The following is a 15,477-nucleotide window of genomic DNA, read 5'->3' as shown; positions in this document are numbered from 1 at the left end:
ACCCTGTCCCAACCCTTCAAATCATCTTTTAATCTCCCTTGTCTATGAAAAGTCTTTCTTCATATTTTTATTTCCTCATACCAGGCAGCATCCTAGTGAATCTGCGCCCTCTCCATAACCTCAACATTCTTCCTATAGTGTGGTGCCCAAAATTGCACACAGGACTCCAACTGTGTCCTTATTAAGGCTTTATGTAGATTCCCCATTACATCTCAATTTTTATATTGTACACCTCTTGCCATAAAACCCAGTATTCCATTAGTTTTTCTTTCTGACCATATCCACTTGAGGTGCTGCCTTTAATGTTTTGTGAATCTGACCGCCACCCCCCCACCCCACCACCAAAATCTTCTGCTCTTCCACATCACCCAAGCTTTCCCCCATTCAAAATATAATCATTAGTTTTTCACCAAAATGTACCTCCTCACATTTACCGACATTGAATTCCACCTGCCACTTTTTTTTACCCATTCCACCATCTTATCAATATCCTCTTGTAACTTGATTTAGTCCTTAGAAATATTTACCATGCCTCTTATTTTAGTATCATCTGCAAATATGGAAACTATTCCCTCTAATCCTAGATACAAATCAGATATTTACACCATGAACAGAAGCAGTTCCACATACTCTTGAAAAACTGCCCTGAAATCCTCACCTGTTTCTTCCTTTCTAACCACCTTTTAATGACATTTGCTACCCTCCCCAAAATTCCATAGCTTTCAATCTTCTTCAATAGACTCCTGTGCCTAACTTTGTCGAAGGATTTCTGAAAGTCCATGTAAACCACATCCACTGCAATTCTTCTCCCACCATATCTGCAACCTCCTCAAAGAATTCTTTTAGGTTTGTCAAATATAACCTTCCCCTCTGAAATCTGTGTTGGCTGCTTCTAATTATTTCTCTTTGTTTAGATATTTAATAATTTCATCTTTAATTTCCCCTACCACAAATGGTAAACTGACTGACCTGTAATTACCCAGGATAGCTGTGTCTTTTGAAAATATGTATTACATAGGCCAATCTCCAGTTCTCCAGCACACATCCACTCTCAATAATACTCTGAAATATAATTTCTAGGGCCTCCACTATTTCTTCTCCCATTTCCCTCAGGTTCATTGACTGTATCGCATCAAGTCCTGGCACATTGTCTTCCTTTAGCTTAACTAATTTTTGTAATACTTTCGCTTTATTTATTATATCTCTCATCTCACTTCTAACCAATTCAGGATTTACCTCCTTCCCCATAACTTTCTCTTTTGTAACATGGTGGGTATGACATTAGATGAAGAGATCAAAAAAGATATAAAGACATTTAAGCTAGAAAGGGGGGAGATAATTGATAAACTAATCAAACTTAGAGAGGATAAAACCCCTGGTCCAGATGGATTGCATCCACAAATATTAAAAGAAGTTAGAGAAGAGATAGCAGAGACATTGGGCTCGATTTTCCGATCGCGTTTCCGGCGGGTTTCCAGCGGGTTGGCCCCGAAAATCCCGATATCCGGTCACGTGACCAGATCGCGACGAAATCCCGGCCACTTCCGGGTACCGCGCTGACGTGCGGGGCTGCGCGCGCAAGCCCCGCTGGTGGGAATCCCGCAGGCAATTAAAGCCAGCGGGGTTCCACTTGAGAGTACTTAACTTGCTCGTTGTGGTCAGTTAATGAGCTGAAGCAGCTGTCAAAAGAGGAAGTGTGGGATTTTAGGTTCAACGCAGTCAGTTTCCCACACTGGGGGAAACAGTACCTTTCAAACCAGGCGTGTTGCAGCCAGCAGCCTGTGGCAGGTGCCAAGGTGCGCTCCACGGGGGAGAGCCCTCACCCACGCAGGAGGCCACCGCGTCACATAGGGCAACCCCTGCCCTCCACCACCCCCCGCCAAGCCAGAGGACAGACCGACACGAAACCGCAGCCCCAGTCCGAGGACCCACCCACCTACCCTGCACAACCCCTCAGACCAACACCTGCCAGATGGGTGGTGCGTTGACATCGTCGGAGGACGAGCAGGATGACCAGCCCCAGCAGCGTCGCAGTCCACGCCGTCCGCCTCGGAGAGGTGGGGCCCCCCAACACGGTGCTGCGGCACACCCACCTGCACAGCAGGAGGGAGGGCAACCGCAGAGAGAGATGCGTCGCAGGAGGCACTACCCTCCGCACAGGGTGTACAGAGCGAGGCTCAGCTTCATGGACCTCTCCGAGGAGCAGTGCATACGGAGGCTCAGAGTCAATCGCCAGGTAGTCGCCGACATCTGCAGCCTCCTTAACGACGAGCTGCTCCCTGATGGACCAAGCAGCATCTTCTTACCTGTCGCCGTCAAAGTCACCACTGCCCTCAACTTCTTCGCATCCGGTTCCTTGCAGGGTGCCACCGGGGACGTCACCGGGGTCTGTCAGTCCTCTGCACACAAGTGCATAAGGCAGGTCACCGATGGGTTGTTCCGCAGGGCCTCCCACTACATCAACTTCGCCATGGACGAGCGCAGCCAGATGGAGAGGGCGGTTGGATTCCATGCCATGGCCGGCTTCCCACGGGTGCAGGGTGTAATCGACTGCACCCACATCGCAATACGGGCATCTCCGCATGAGCCAGGGCTGTTCATCAACAGGAAGGGGTATCACTCCATGAACGCCCAGCTCATCTGTGACCAACGCCAGAGATTCCTAAACGTGTGCGCCAGATACCCCGGCAGCTGCCACGATGCCTTCGTCCTCAGGGAGTCCGCCGTCCCGCCCATCCTGCAAGCACCCAACGCCGGCAACGGCTGGCTCCTCGGCGACAAGGGGTATCCCCTCCACACGTGGCTCATGACACCTCTGAGGAACCCCATCACCGAGCCGGAGCGTCGGTACAATGACAGCCACACTGCTACCATGTCTACAATTGAGCAGACCATAGGGCTTCTCAAGATGCGCTTCAGGTGCCTTGATCGTTCTGGGGGAGCGCTGCAATACACACCATTCAGAGTGGGACGAATCATAGTTGTCTGCTGTGCCCTGCACAACATGGCCCAACAGAGAGGGGTGCCGCTGGAGGAGGCCCCATCCACACCCGCCACCCACATTGAGGAAGGCAAGGGCGAGGGCGAGGAGGAGGAGGAGGACGCGCCAGAGGATGTTGGACGACCCATGCGCGAGCCGCGACTCACCGGGATGGTCGCCGGGCCAGGGAGGCACTCATACGTCAACGGTTCTCCTAGAGTCAGACACTGCGAGGCGCTCGCATCTCCTCACCTGCACATGCGAGCGGCCATACCAGCCCCCTCCACTGAAGAGTGCTGCCAGTAATCCTGCACCCACAGCAGTGTGCCCAATGGGTGGCAGCAGGTGTTCGCCGTCATGATGGCCTCCACGGAACGCAACTATTGCACAAGCCACGGAAGAATGGACGAGAGGTGGCAGGAGTGGTGAGAAAAGACTATTTAATATCTCGAATGTGACATTATATAAGAAAAAAAGTACGAAATAATAAACACCCTGGTGTTTTCCCTTTGTGATTATAAGGCCTTTGCAATTCTTTTCCGGGAACCCCTACGTGGTGCTACCCCTGTGGCTCCAGCAGAGGTAGTGGCAGGTTGCTCGTCTTCTTGCCTTGACCGGGTAGATGCTTTTGGCGGACGGCCCCTGGGTTTCGGTGCCCGTGACGGCACCTCCACAGACTGCTCCTCCTGCACCGGGGCAGGGGCAGACTCGGCCACCTGGAGAGGAGGCACCATTGCGGGTACTGGTTGAGAGGTGGGCGACGGGTGGGACGTGGGGGCGCCTTGAGAGGCGTCCCCGCTTCCATGTCCCCGGTCACCATCATCCCTCTCTTGGCCTCGGCCCACATCACCCCTTCCACCCTGCTGGACGGCAGTTTGGATGGCATGTGTGAGGCCTTGCAAGGCCACCCCTAGTGTATCCCTCAGCCTGTTGATGGCGTCGGAATGTTGCTCACCCTGAATCCGTACAGACGTTGTCAGGGCCTGCATGGACTCGATCTGGAGCTGTGCGTGACGCTCGAGGGAGGCCAGCCTGTCCTCCACCGCAGACAGTCCCGCACCTACCTGCGACACTGTGTCGCCGGTACCCTCCTGTGCCTGCGCCACCAATGCCCACATGCAGGAGGTGGACTCCTCCATCGCCTACGCTATTGTGGACAATGCGCGCGGCACCTCTGCCAGTACCTCAGCAATTAGCTGGTGGCCCTCGACGACTCTCCTTTTCACTGGTGGCCCCCTGGGTTCAGCATCTGGGTCCGGCTGAGCAGAGCCTGGAGATGAGTGCTCCCTCCGTCGCGGACCCTCCGCGGCTGCCCCTGCCACCAGGGTCTGCTCATGCTCACTCGTGCGCGGTGACTCACCAAGTGCTACCCCAACTAGTTGGCGAGGGGGACCCACCGAGGTGCGTGTCTCTGCGCTGGTGGATGGTTGGCTCTGATGTGACGATGCACCCTCAGAGACCGCCATGTCCTCTGAGGAATCGCCCTCCACGATCGCTTCACCCAAAGATGGACCTGCAAGAGAACAGAGGGCACTTTGAGGCATGTGGACCAACTTGACGGTGCGCCTGATGGCAGGTGATGAGACAGTAACTCGCGATCATGGGTGTTGAGTGTCAGCTTTCCCTTACCGGCCGTTTCGGCAGCGACACACTCGCCATCGGCCACCGACAGGCAATGTCGCGTGCGGGCGAGGTCGAGCGCCTCCACCTCTGCGTCGGTGAGCTCCACCACTTGCGGCGGCCCACCTCCGGTGCGTGCCCTTTCCCTATTGTTCTTGCTTCTCTTCTCCTGTGAAGGCAAAACACAGATGTGTGAGTGGGTGCATATTGCATCGTGAGACGCATCGAGCATCGGTGTGGTTGGGTTGAGCGTGGCGCGGATAGATGGGAGGAAGCGTGGGCCACGTGCCCATCCCATTGCATGGGGATTGGGGTGTGTGGTAGTGTTTGGGTGGGGTCAGGGACGGTGGGTACTTGCGTGCACGGCGAGGATGGTGAATGAGTGGCTGTGAGGATTGCTGATGGAGCGCAGTGGTGGCTGTGCAGGAGGGGGTTGTGATCTGCTTGGCGTGATGGTGGGGACGGGATGTGGGAGGGTGCGTTGGTGTACTCACCTTGCCAGACCTAGTCAGGTCATTGAAGCGCTTGCGGCACTGCTCCCAAGTCCTTGGGGTGTTGCCCCTGCTGCTCACCTCCGCCGCCACCTCTGCCCATGCCTTCCTGGTTGCGGCAGCAGGGAACTTGCGTCCATCTTCTGGGAAGAGTGTTTCCCTCCTCCTCCTCACGCCCTCCAGCATCAGCTGCAGTGCCAGGTCTGAAAAACGGGGCGCAGCCTTTCCCCTTTGCTGAGTCATCGTCTCAAACCGCTTGCTTGTAGCAGGAGGGGCTTTGGGAGACTGCCCCTTTAACTGGAGCTCCTACATCGCGTCGACGGTACTGCGCATGCGCAGCCGGCCGGCACGCAGCTGGGGAGCGCAGAACCCGGAAGCAGGGCTTAATCGGTCCAATTATCCCGCGATCGCGTGGGGGACACACACGATTAGCCGTCCGCGTTTTCGACGCTCCCGGAGGACCACCCGCTGGGAACCCGCAGGCCTGCTAAATTCGAGCCCATTATTACATATGTATAAAAATTCATTAGAAAAGGGAATAATGCTAGAGCTAATGTGATTCCTATATTTAAAAAGGGAGAGTCCAGAGAATTATAAACAAATTAGCTTAATGTCAGTAGTAGGAAAGATAATGGAATCCTTACTCAAAGATGTAATAGAAAAACATCTAGGAACTGAAAATATAATAAAGCATAGTCAGCACGGATGTCAAAAGGGAAGGTCATGCTTGACCAACCTTGTTGAATTATTTGAAGAAGTAACAGAAAGGTTCGGCAAGGGCATTGTAGTAAATGTAATATATTCGGATTTTCAAAAGGCCTTCGATAAGGTACTGCAATGTAGACTCATGACTAAGGTCAAAGCATGCAGTATGGATAGCAAGTTGGCTACAAAACAGGAAACAGATTAGGGGTTAAAGGTAGTTACTCAGACTGAAAAAAGGTGGGAAGTGGTGTTCCACAGGGATCGGTGCTGGGACCACTGTTCTTTACCATTTACATAAACGATTTGGACTCAGGAAATGGAAGTACAATTTCAAAATTTGCAGACAATACCAAGTTGGGGGGTATAGTTAATACTGAGAAGGACTGCGACAAAATACAGGAAGACATTAATAAACTTGCAGAATGGGCATGTAATTGGCAAATGAATTTCAATGTAGATAAGTGTGAGGTGGTACATTTTAGTAGGAAGAATAAAGAGGCCACATACTCCTTAGAAAATAAGAATCTAAATGGGGTAGAGGAGCACACGAATCTTGGGGTACAGATACACAAATCACTAAAAGTAGCAACGCAGGTTAATAAGGCCATAAAAAAGGCAAACAAAGCACTGGGGTTCATTTCTAGAGGGATAGAATTGAAAAGTAGAGAAGTTACGTTAAACTAGTATGGAGCCTTGGTTAGACCACACTTAGAGTACTGTGAGCAGTTCTGGACTCCATATTATAAAAAGGATATAGAGGCACTGGAGAAGGTACAAAAAAGGTTTACTAGAATGATACTAGAACTGAGAGGTTGCACCTATCAGGAAAGATTGAACAGGCTGGGGCTCTTTTCTCTAGAAGATAAGACTGAGCGGTGACCTGATAGAGGTCTTTAAGATTATGAAAGGGTTTGATAAGATAGACATAGAGAAGATGCTTCCACTTGCTGGAAAGACCAGAACGAGAGGCCATAAATATATAATAGTCACTAATAAATCCAATAGGGAATTCAGGAGAAACTTCTTTACCTAGAGAGTGGTTAGAATGTGGAACTCACTACCACAAGGAGTATTTGAGGTGATTAGCATAGATGCATTTAAGGGGAAGCGAGATAAACACATGAGGGATAAAGGAATAGAAGGATAGATATGTTGATGGGGTTAGATGAAGAAGGGTGGGAGGAGGCTCGTGTGGAGCATAGACCTGTTGGGCCGAATGGCCGAATGTGCTGTACATTCTATGTAATTCTATGCACGGATTATCTACTAATTTACTATTCCTTCCTCAAAGGGCCCCATCTCACATTTGACAATTCTCTTTTTACTGATATATTTGTACAATACTTTACTGTTCTTTAGTATTTGTTGAGATTCTAATCTTATACTCCCTCCTTGCTTTCCTTATCCTTTTCTTAACCCTCTTCCTTATTTTCTCATTCTCTCTTAATTTTATTATTTTATCATACCTATAGGTCCCATATTCCACCTTCAATTTTAGTTTGTTTCTAACATCTTTATTTATCCATGGCATTCTGATACTTGAAGTAGTCTCCTTTTTTGTTAATAGTATACTTTATTGTGCAACTTTGTTACCTCCTTTTTAAGAATATCCTATTGTTGATCTACAGACCTTTGTGCTCATTTCTCTTTTCAACTCATGTCAGCTAACTCACTCCTCACCTTTCTAAAATTCACCCTATCCAATGGGGTGCCATTGTTTTTGACCTAACTTTTTCCCTTTCTATTTTGACCTTATAATCTTATAATATTATGGTCACTACTCCCACTGAGCACACCCATATTTAACTCATCTATGTGATTTTGTTACTTATAACTAGAACTAACAATGTCTCTCCCCTTGTAGGCACACAAACATACTGCTTGAGGAAGTAATCCTGCATACTTATTAGGAATTTCATTTCTTTTTCTCCATTTACTCCCTCCCTTAAGCAGTGCTTCTGGTGCCTCGATGGGTCAAAGGGCTTCCTTCAGTATAATCGAGCCAAAGTCTCCCAGATCATTGTGATCCTTCTTTTAAAAGCTGATCCCCAGATATCTGGAGCCCTGCCCTTCTCAGCTGTGGCGGAGATAACTTTACCCTCGGACCAGGTGCTCCTTTTTTTTATTTGTTCATGGGATGTGGGCGTCGCTGGCGAGGCCAGCATTTATTGCCCATCCCTAATTGCCCTTGTTCCTCCTGGACCACCTCCACTTTTTTCCAGGTTCACTTGTGCTCTGCCATTTTTTGGAAATGAAAGAAATATCTTGGAAGTGATTTAGCCCATAGGCTTACCATTTCTTGACGTTAAGATTAAAGTATAGACGCCCCCCACCCCCAAAATGGTAAATGTACATTTACTAATATCATGGAACCTCTTGTTACTCTTATCTTTCAAATGTCAAGGATTAGTAACTAATTCATTACGTTTACATGCTACAGGATTTAAGAGCATCAATACAAAAAATGTGTGACTTCCTTGGGAAAGAGTTGGATGATGAAAAACTTGACTCTGTTGTGGAGCAGTGCACCTTCAAGACCATGAAAATGAATCCGATGGCCAACTATGAAAAGGTTGACAACAAAAACCCAAAGGGGGCATTTCTTCGAAAAGGTAAGAATTCTAAATTCCTATATTCAAACATTAACTATTAGGTTGATTGGTAATTTAATTAGCTGAGTTGGAAGCACTCTCTTTGGTTCAGAGGGTTGAGGGCATGTATGGGGGCAATCCTGGACTTCCCCAGGAAATTCAGCCCAGGACATCAATGAAACCCACACCTGAGATCAGTGTAAGTGTCATCATGGGCCTTCGAAAGGCCCCAAAATGCTTCAGAGGAAAGTAATTGATCCCAGAGGGGATGCACTCTTTTGGGACAAGGAGGAAAACTTTCATACTAATTATCTTGGCCTGATCAGGTTGCCACTCTTCCAGGCTACTATTAGGGCAGATGGTGCTGATGAATCCTTATATGCGGACTGCCCACTACATAAATACAGGTGACCCCATCGCTGGGATTTGAGATGGGGGTCTGCATCTTTGCGCATGAACACTTAAGGCTCTTTCCACTGCTCGTCCGCTGGTGGAGAAGGCTGGTCAGAATTTTGGGTATACACGTGCTGAAAATCTGTGGAAGCCTGAGCAACTTTTCGGCATCCACATCTGCCACCTCCAGCCGTAAGAAAAGTGTGTCATGTGTGTGTAAAATGGCAATGGTTGTGTACAATGCTGAAATGATATCTCCCAGAAGAGTTTCCAACTTAGGCTTGTGTGTGTGGAGTATTTTCCTACTGCAGCAGGTAGGGTTGACCTGTAGAATCTGACTGTTTTTCTACACCAGCATTTTGTACAATACAGTCAAAACTCACAACCTTCACAGATTTAGAATTGTTGATTTTATAAAAAATGTTCATTCTACTCTTTTCATTTATTTTGCTCTCAATTTATTTCATTTAATAATTCCAAAATGTTATTCCTCTCTTTTTTTTTGCCCTTCCAGGAATAGTTGGAGACTGGAAAAATCATTTCACTGTGGCTCAATCAGAGATGTTCGACAGAGTATTCCAAGAAAGAATGAAGGACGTCCCTTTCAAGTTCATCTGGGATAATGAATAACTAAAACTCAGATCATTGACACTTCAGAGGGGACAAAGTTTCAGAAATAAGTGAAGAGATATATTTACAATACAGGCCTATGACATGTATCTATTTGCTTTTTGGGTTCATATTAAATTAGAACTTCATTCTTTATAGACAGGATATGAAACATAAAAGGAGAGAATAAGGCTTCAATTTTTAAATCAAATTGTGGGTGCGTTGGGGCTGTGAAAATGGCGACAATCCCGAACGGGTTCAGAAGCCGGCTCCAACCCGTCGACTTCCGAGTTCCCCACAGACACGCCTGTGTGCGTGCATGCGTTTCATGAATCTGATAGTTAAAAAACCAAATGTACCTCATTGAGGTACTTAAGGTACTTTATTTCTGATGTAGTAGATAGTTGAAACGATTTTAAACTTACCTGGGCGGCTTTCCCACAGCTTCCGATTCACGGCTGGTGAAACCAGACATGAAGGGCTGGATCAGGCAAAAATAAACAAAATAAATTAAATAAAAAACCATTGCACACAGTTTAAAAAAACAAAATAAACCTACCTTTCCACCCTGCTCCGATGTCCGATGACCCTCTCTCAGCCCCCGATATCTCCCCTCTCGCACCCCCGATGCACCTCTCTGATCTCCCCCCTGTCTTCCTTCCCCCCCTCTTTCTTCCTACCCCCCCCCCCCCGATCTCCCCCTCTCTCTTCCCCCCCAAACCCGATCTTCAGCATCCCTGTTCCAGCGCTGGATGACGTCTCGCGCTCTCTCTCTTTCTCTCCCCCTCCCCCTCGACGTTGCAGCTCCTGTTGGCAGCCAGTCTGTCAATCAGGGGCTGCTGGACGCGAAACCCAGAAAGAACTTTAATCACCATCAATTACATTGCGATCGCGTCGGAAAAGGTAATTTTTGTTTTTTCGGGTTTGTCACGCACACCTTCACCGCCACCACCACCCCCCCCCCCACCCCCACTACTGCAAACTTACCACCACTTCAAAATTGTGGCCTACGTATCTGAACCTAAAGCCATAAGCCCTTGATGCTGTGAAATTTATGAACCCTGCTTCCAGTTATTGCTGATCTACAGTCTTGTGTTCCAATTTCTCTTTCCACCTCACCTCAGCTAGTTCACTCCTCGTCTTTCTAAAATCTGCCCTATTCCAAACTGGTGCCCTTGGTTTTGTATTAATTTTTCCCCTTTTCATTTGGTCCTTAAACTTTATCATATCACTTCGTATTTATCATTTGAACAGTGAGACAGCCGGCAAGATGTCCTTCCTGCAAAGCTTCTGGATGAGCAGGGCACCTGGTGCAGCAACTTCCAGATTTCCGCGTTTAACTATGCATGTGCGGTCGTCGGAAGCTGCTCTACCAGAAGAACAGAAATAACGGCGAGTGCTGTTCGCCTTGCCATTATTTTCAGAGCAAAATCCAGCCCATTAAGGTCACTACTCCCAAGTGCTCATCCCACATTTAACTCATCTACCTGATCTATTTTGTTTCTCACAACTAGACCTACCAACGCTTCTCTCCCTGTAGGCAAGTGAATATATTTCTTGAGGAAAGAGTTCCATACACATTTTAGGAATTCCATTCCTATTTTTCCATTTACTCCCTCCCTTTCCTAATCAATGAGCTGGTAATTAAATTACCATAGCACAATAATTCTGTTATTCTTCCTTATCTGTCCACACATTTCCCTTCCTGGATTAGGGGGTCTGTGGTGCAACCCCCACTAATGTAGTAATTCTATTTTTATCTTTGATCTCTAATCTCTTTTTTGTGCACATCAGTCTTCCCTACAGCTTGTATTCACTTATTCACCAATATTGCCCTTCTCCTTCTCCTATCTTACCTATTCTGTCCCTCCTAAAAATATTATCCCACCTAGTTTGCAGCTATGTTTTTGTTAGTGCTGTTCAATTTATATCTCCCAGTGACATAATTGTTTCTAATTCCCCCAGTTTATTTCCCACACTCTGAGTATTGCAATACATGTCCTTTATCTTTTTGTTCTTCATATTTAAAGCCATTCTTTTCCTTTGATCTTTTTGTCCAAGTTAACACCTGATTCCTTTGTCTCAATTTCCCCTGCTTATAACTGGCTGATATGATTTTCTTCCTCTACTCCCTTTATTCTTTCTGCATGCTATTCTTTTTGTTAAATCCTTTTTTATTTGTATATTTCCCTCATCTATTGATATCTTCTTTACTTTTTTATTTTCCTTGCTCCCTTCCTATTTTAAATGACTCTTCACTTCCCTATTTATCTGTTTTGCCAGTCCATTAGCCCACTTCCTGTTTGGATGTAGCCCATCATACAAACATATGAAATCGACAGGCAGGAAAAGACCAGCTGGATAATCAAGCCTGCCTCACACTCATGATGGCCGGGGTATCATGACTAGATTCTTACCCGCCACCACCCCCTGCTATAGCCACATAATCTCCCAAGAGAGGCAAAGTAACAGAGAAAAACCCAGAACCAATAAGAGAAAAAAATACTCTGGAAAATTCCTCCCCTACCCCGTCAGGCGATCAATACCAGTCCAGGAGATCATATGGACCATCTGTTATCTATAAAGCCATTTACCTTCTATATGATGTGATCTCTGCCCCAGTCAAGAACCAGTCCAGTTCCCACCAGAGGCAGAACCCACCACATTGTTGTGGAATAGCTCCCATCTTCACTAGATCTGATGCCAATATCCTATAAAAACAAAAACTCTCTTCCTGACACCCATGTGTTGAGCTCCCTAATCTTCCTATCATTCCTTATTCCAGCATGTGGCTGAGAGATAATCCAGAGATTACCACCCTTGAAGGCCTGCTCACACGCGTGCTTTCTAATTTCTTAAACTTCCTTTGCAGGACTTCAGGCCTTCTCTTTTCTATATCTTTTTCACCCATTTGGACACAATGGGCTTTTTCAATCTTTCCCAAATGTCCCTTACCCCAGCACCAGGCCACACAAAGGTAACAAAGCATTTGGGACTGAGCTGAGGCCTAAGAAAGGTCAGTGATTGGGGCCTGAGGAGAGGAAGAGGTGCCCACTACTGTGCCCTCACCCTTCAAAACAGCCTCAGGGCGTACCGCCACTCTGGGGTATGCAGGGAAATCAGCCGGGTACCTGGGCCTTGCCCCCCACCCACCCCCAACCCTGGAGTTGTCATTTAAATGCAGCAAGGAAGGGAGGAAATTTATTGCAGCACCGGTAGTGACAGGGTTTTGGCAGCAAGTCCCAGGCCCAATATCCCTTCATTTTCTGCTGTTATACCATCCTTTAAATATATTGGCATAAGTTTTGAAGGATCAATGAGGTTATCATACAACACATATGATATGGGCCCAAGGCAGAAAATATCTTTCTTTCAGCAGTGGGTGAGAAATAGTCCTGAGGCCTACTCACCCAATTTTCTGAAACCTGCTCACTAGTGAGGGTCCAAATCATGAGTGGGTGGTAATTACTCACCGTTTTGTTGCTCAAATATTACATGATTTAATAAAAATCAGGTTCCTTTTCATTTACTGCAGGTATATTTTCCAGTAGTTCCTCAGACAATTCAGTATTGATGTGGACTCCTATTACTGGTTCTTCCAATTAGGAAATCTATGCAGAAATGTGCACTAAAATGTGCATCCCATAATAGCACAAAACAAAACTAAATGAATAAAATAGAAAAATAAGCATATCAGAAGAAATAAAAGTCCAATAATGGGAGTCGACACCAATACTGAATTGTCTGAGGAACTACTGGAAAATAAAGCTGCAGTAAATGAAAATAAAGGAACCTGATTTTTATTAAATCATGTAATATTTGAATAAACGCTGCAGATAAGTGTCCATGCCTTGAGCAACAAAACAGTGCGTAATTACCAACCACTCATGATTTGGACCCTCACTGCTTTTCTTGATATATATTAATGACTTAGACTTGGGTGTACAGGGTACAATTTCAAAATTTGCAGATGACACAAAACTTGGAAAGGTAATAAACAGTGAGGAGGATAGTAATAGACTTCAAGAGGATATAGACAGGCTGGTGGCGTGGGCGGACACGTGGCAGATGAAATTTAACGCCGAAAAATGTGAATTGATACATTTCGGTAGGAAGAACGAAGGGAGGCAACATAAACTAGAAGGCACAATTCTAAAAGGGGTACAGGAACAGAGAGATCTTGGGGTATATGTGCACAAATTGTTGAAGATGGCAGGGCAGGTTGAGAAAGCAGTTAAAAAAGCATACAGGACCCTGGGCTTTATAAATAGAGGCATAGAGTACAAAGGTAAGGAAGTCATGATGAACCTTTATAAAACACTTGTTTGGCCACAACTGGAGTATTGTGTCCAGTTCTGGACTCCGCACTTTAGGAAAGATGTGAAGGTATTAGAGAGGGTGCAGGAGAGATTTACTAGAATTATTCCAGGGATGAGGGACTTTAGTTATGTGAATAGACTGGAGAAGCTGGAATTGGTCTCCTTGGAACAGAGATGGTTGCGAGGAGATTTGATAGAGGTATTCAAAATCATGAAGGGTCTAGATAGAGTAGATAGAGATAAATTGTTCCCATTGGCAGAAGATTCAAGAACCAGAGGACATAGATTTAAGGTGATTGGCAAAAGAACCAAAGGTGACACAAGGAAAATCTTTTTTACACAGCGTGTGGTTAGGATCTGGAATGCACTGCTCGAGGGGGTGGTGGAGGCAGATTCACTCATGGCCTTCAAAAGGGAACTGGATAAATACTTGAAAGGAAAAAAATTGCAGGACTACGGGGATAGGGCGGGGGAGTTGGACTAGCTGGATTGCTCTTGCATAGAGCTGGTGCAGACTCGATGGGCTGAATGGCCTCCTTCCGTGCTATAACCTTTCTGTGATTCTATGATTCGTGTCATTTATGGTGTTAGTCACGGCACAATGGTAGCACTCTCACCTCCGAGTCAGAAGATCATGGGTTCAAGTCCCACTCCAGAGACCTGAGCACAAAATCTAGGCTAACACTCCAGTGCAATACTGAGGAATTGCTGCATTGTTGGAGATGCCATTGTTCAGATGAAACGATAAATCATGACCCCATCTGCCCTCTCAGGTGGATGTAAAAGATCCCATGGCACTATTCAAAGAAGAGCAGGGGAGTCCTCCTAATGTCCTGACCAATATTTATCCCTCAACCAACATCACTAAAACAGATTATCTGGTCATTATCACATTGCTGTTTGTGGGACTTTGTGTGCAAATTGGCTTCCGTATTTCCCACATTGCAACAGTGACTACACTTCAAAAGTACTTTGTTAATGTAAATAGCGTTTAGGATGTCCTGAGGACATGAAAGGCTCTATATTTAAAGCATAAAACTAAAAGCCTGCAAATGTACCTGGCAGGCATTATCTATAGAATGTCAACAAACCTTTAATGCTGTAACCGACATCATATAATATTGTTTTGGATAGCTCAAACCTTCTCATAGATATATCTGTATATGTTTATTTTTTTCTGTTCATGTAAGCAGATAAGGTAGTTTACGTTATCGACTGAGAATGTGCTGTCAATGTTTCAATTTTGTCCCACTTTGAAGAGCCAATGCAATATGGTGTATGTTTCACGCCAGGATGAATTTGGAGTTGTTGCAGCATAAACTATGATCAGGCGTATCTGATATCTTGTTATCATTGTGTATCTATTTCATCAATAAACACACAAACTTGTCCTTCTACAAGTATAATATGGTCTTTCAACATACCACAATGTTTCACAATCCGCCACTTGTACAAGTAACATGAAGATTCTTTGGACCCAATGAATACAGTTTTCACAAAAATTTCAGATAGCTTAGAAAATGACAATAAAGTGAAAAGCATAGGTGTTCTAAAGGAATCTCTCATGACCAAGAGGTCCAGGGGGCGATTTTCATCTTGCTAATGCCCTATTTACGTTTAAAAGCGGGCGGTTGTGGGATCAATATCATGTGGAAAAGATTTACCTGCTGACTTATTGCTGGTTGTCTGTCCATTCTCATTTTTGGGCAGACCTCGATATAGAAGGCAACCAGAATTCCCACCAGAAACAATTAGGGAGAAATGACACT

The 15,477-nt window shown here is 46.1% G+C and overlaps 1 protein-coding gene across 2 annotated transcripts in view; it reads left to right on the top strand.

Moving 5' to 3' along the window:
* LOC137321888 (amine sulfotransferase-like) overlaps positions 1-13,113 on the top strand; it is a 74,457-nt gene extending 61,344 nt beyond the window's left edge. For both annotated transcript variants that reach the window (XM_067984716.1, XM_067984715.1), the window contains exons 6-7: positions 8,237-8,408; positions 9,295-13,113. In XM_067984716.1, coding sequence (XP_067840817.1) covers positions 8,237-8,408; positions 9,295-9,410 — 288 coding nt within the window. In that variant the 3' untranslated portion in view covers positions 9,411-13,113. The remainder of the gene's footprint in view (positions 1-8,236; positions 8,409-9,294) is intronic.
* The last annotated feature ends 2,364 nt before the right edge of the window (positions 13,114-15,477 follow it).

This window comes from Heptranchias perlo, chromosome 5 (assembly GCF_035084215.1).
Source record: "Heptranchias perlo isolate sHepPer1 chromosome 5, sHepPer1.hap1, whole genome shotgun sequence".
Taxonomy (NCBI): domain Eukaryota; kingdom Metazoa; phylum Chordata; class Chondrichthyes; order Hexanchiformes; family Hexanchidae; genus Heptranchias; species Heptranchias perlo.
This window is presented reverse-complemented; position numbering and strand designations above follow the sequence as displayed.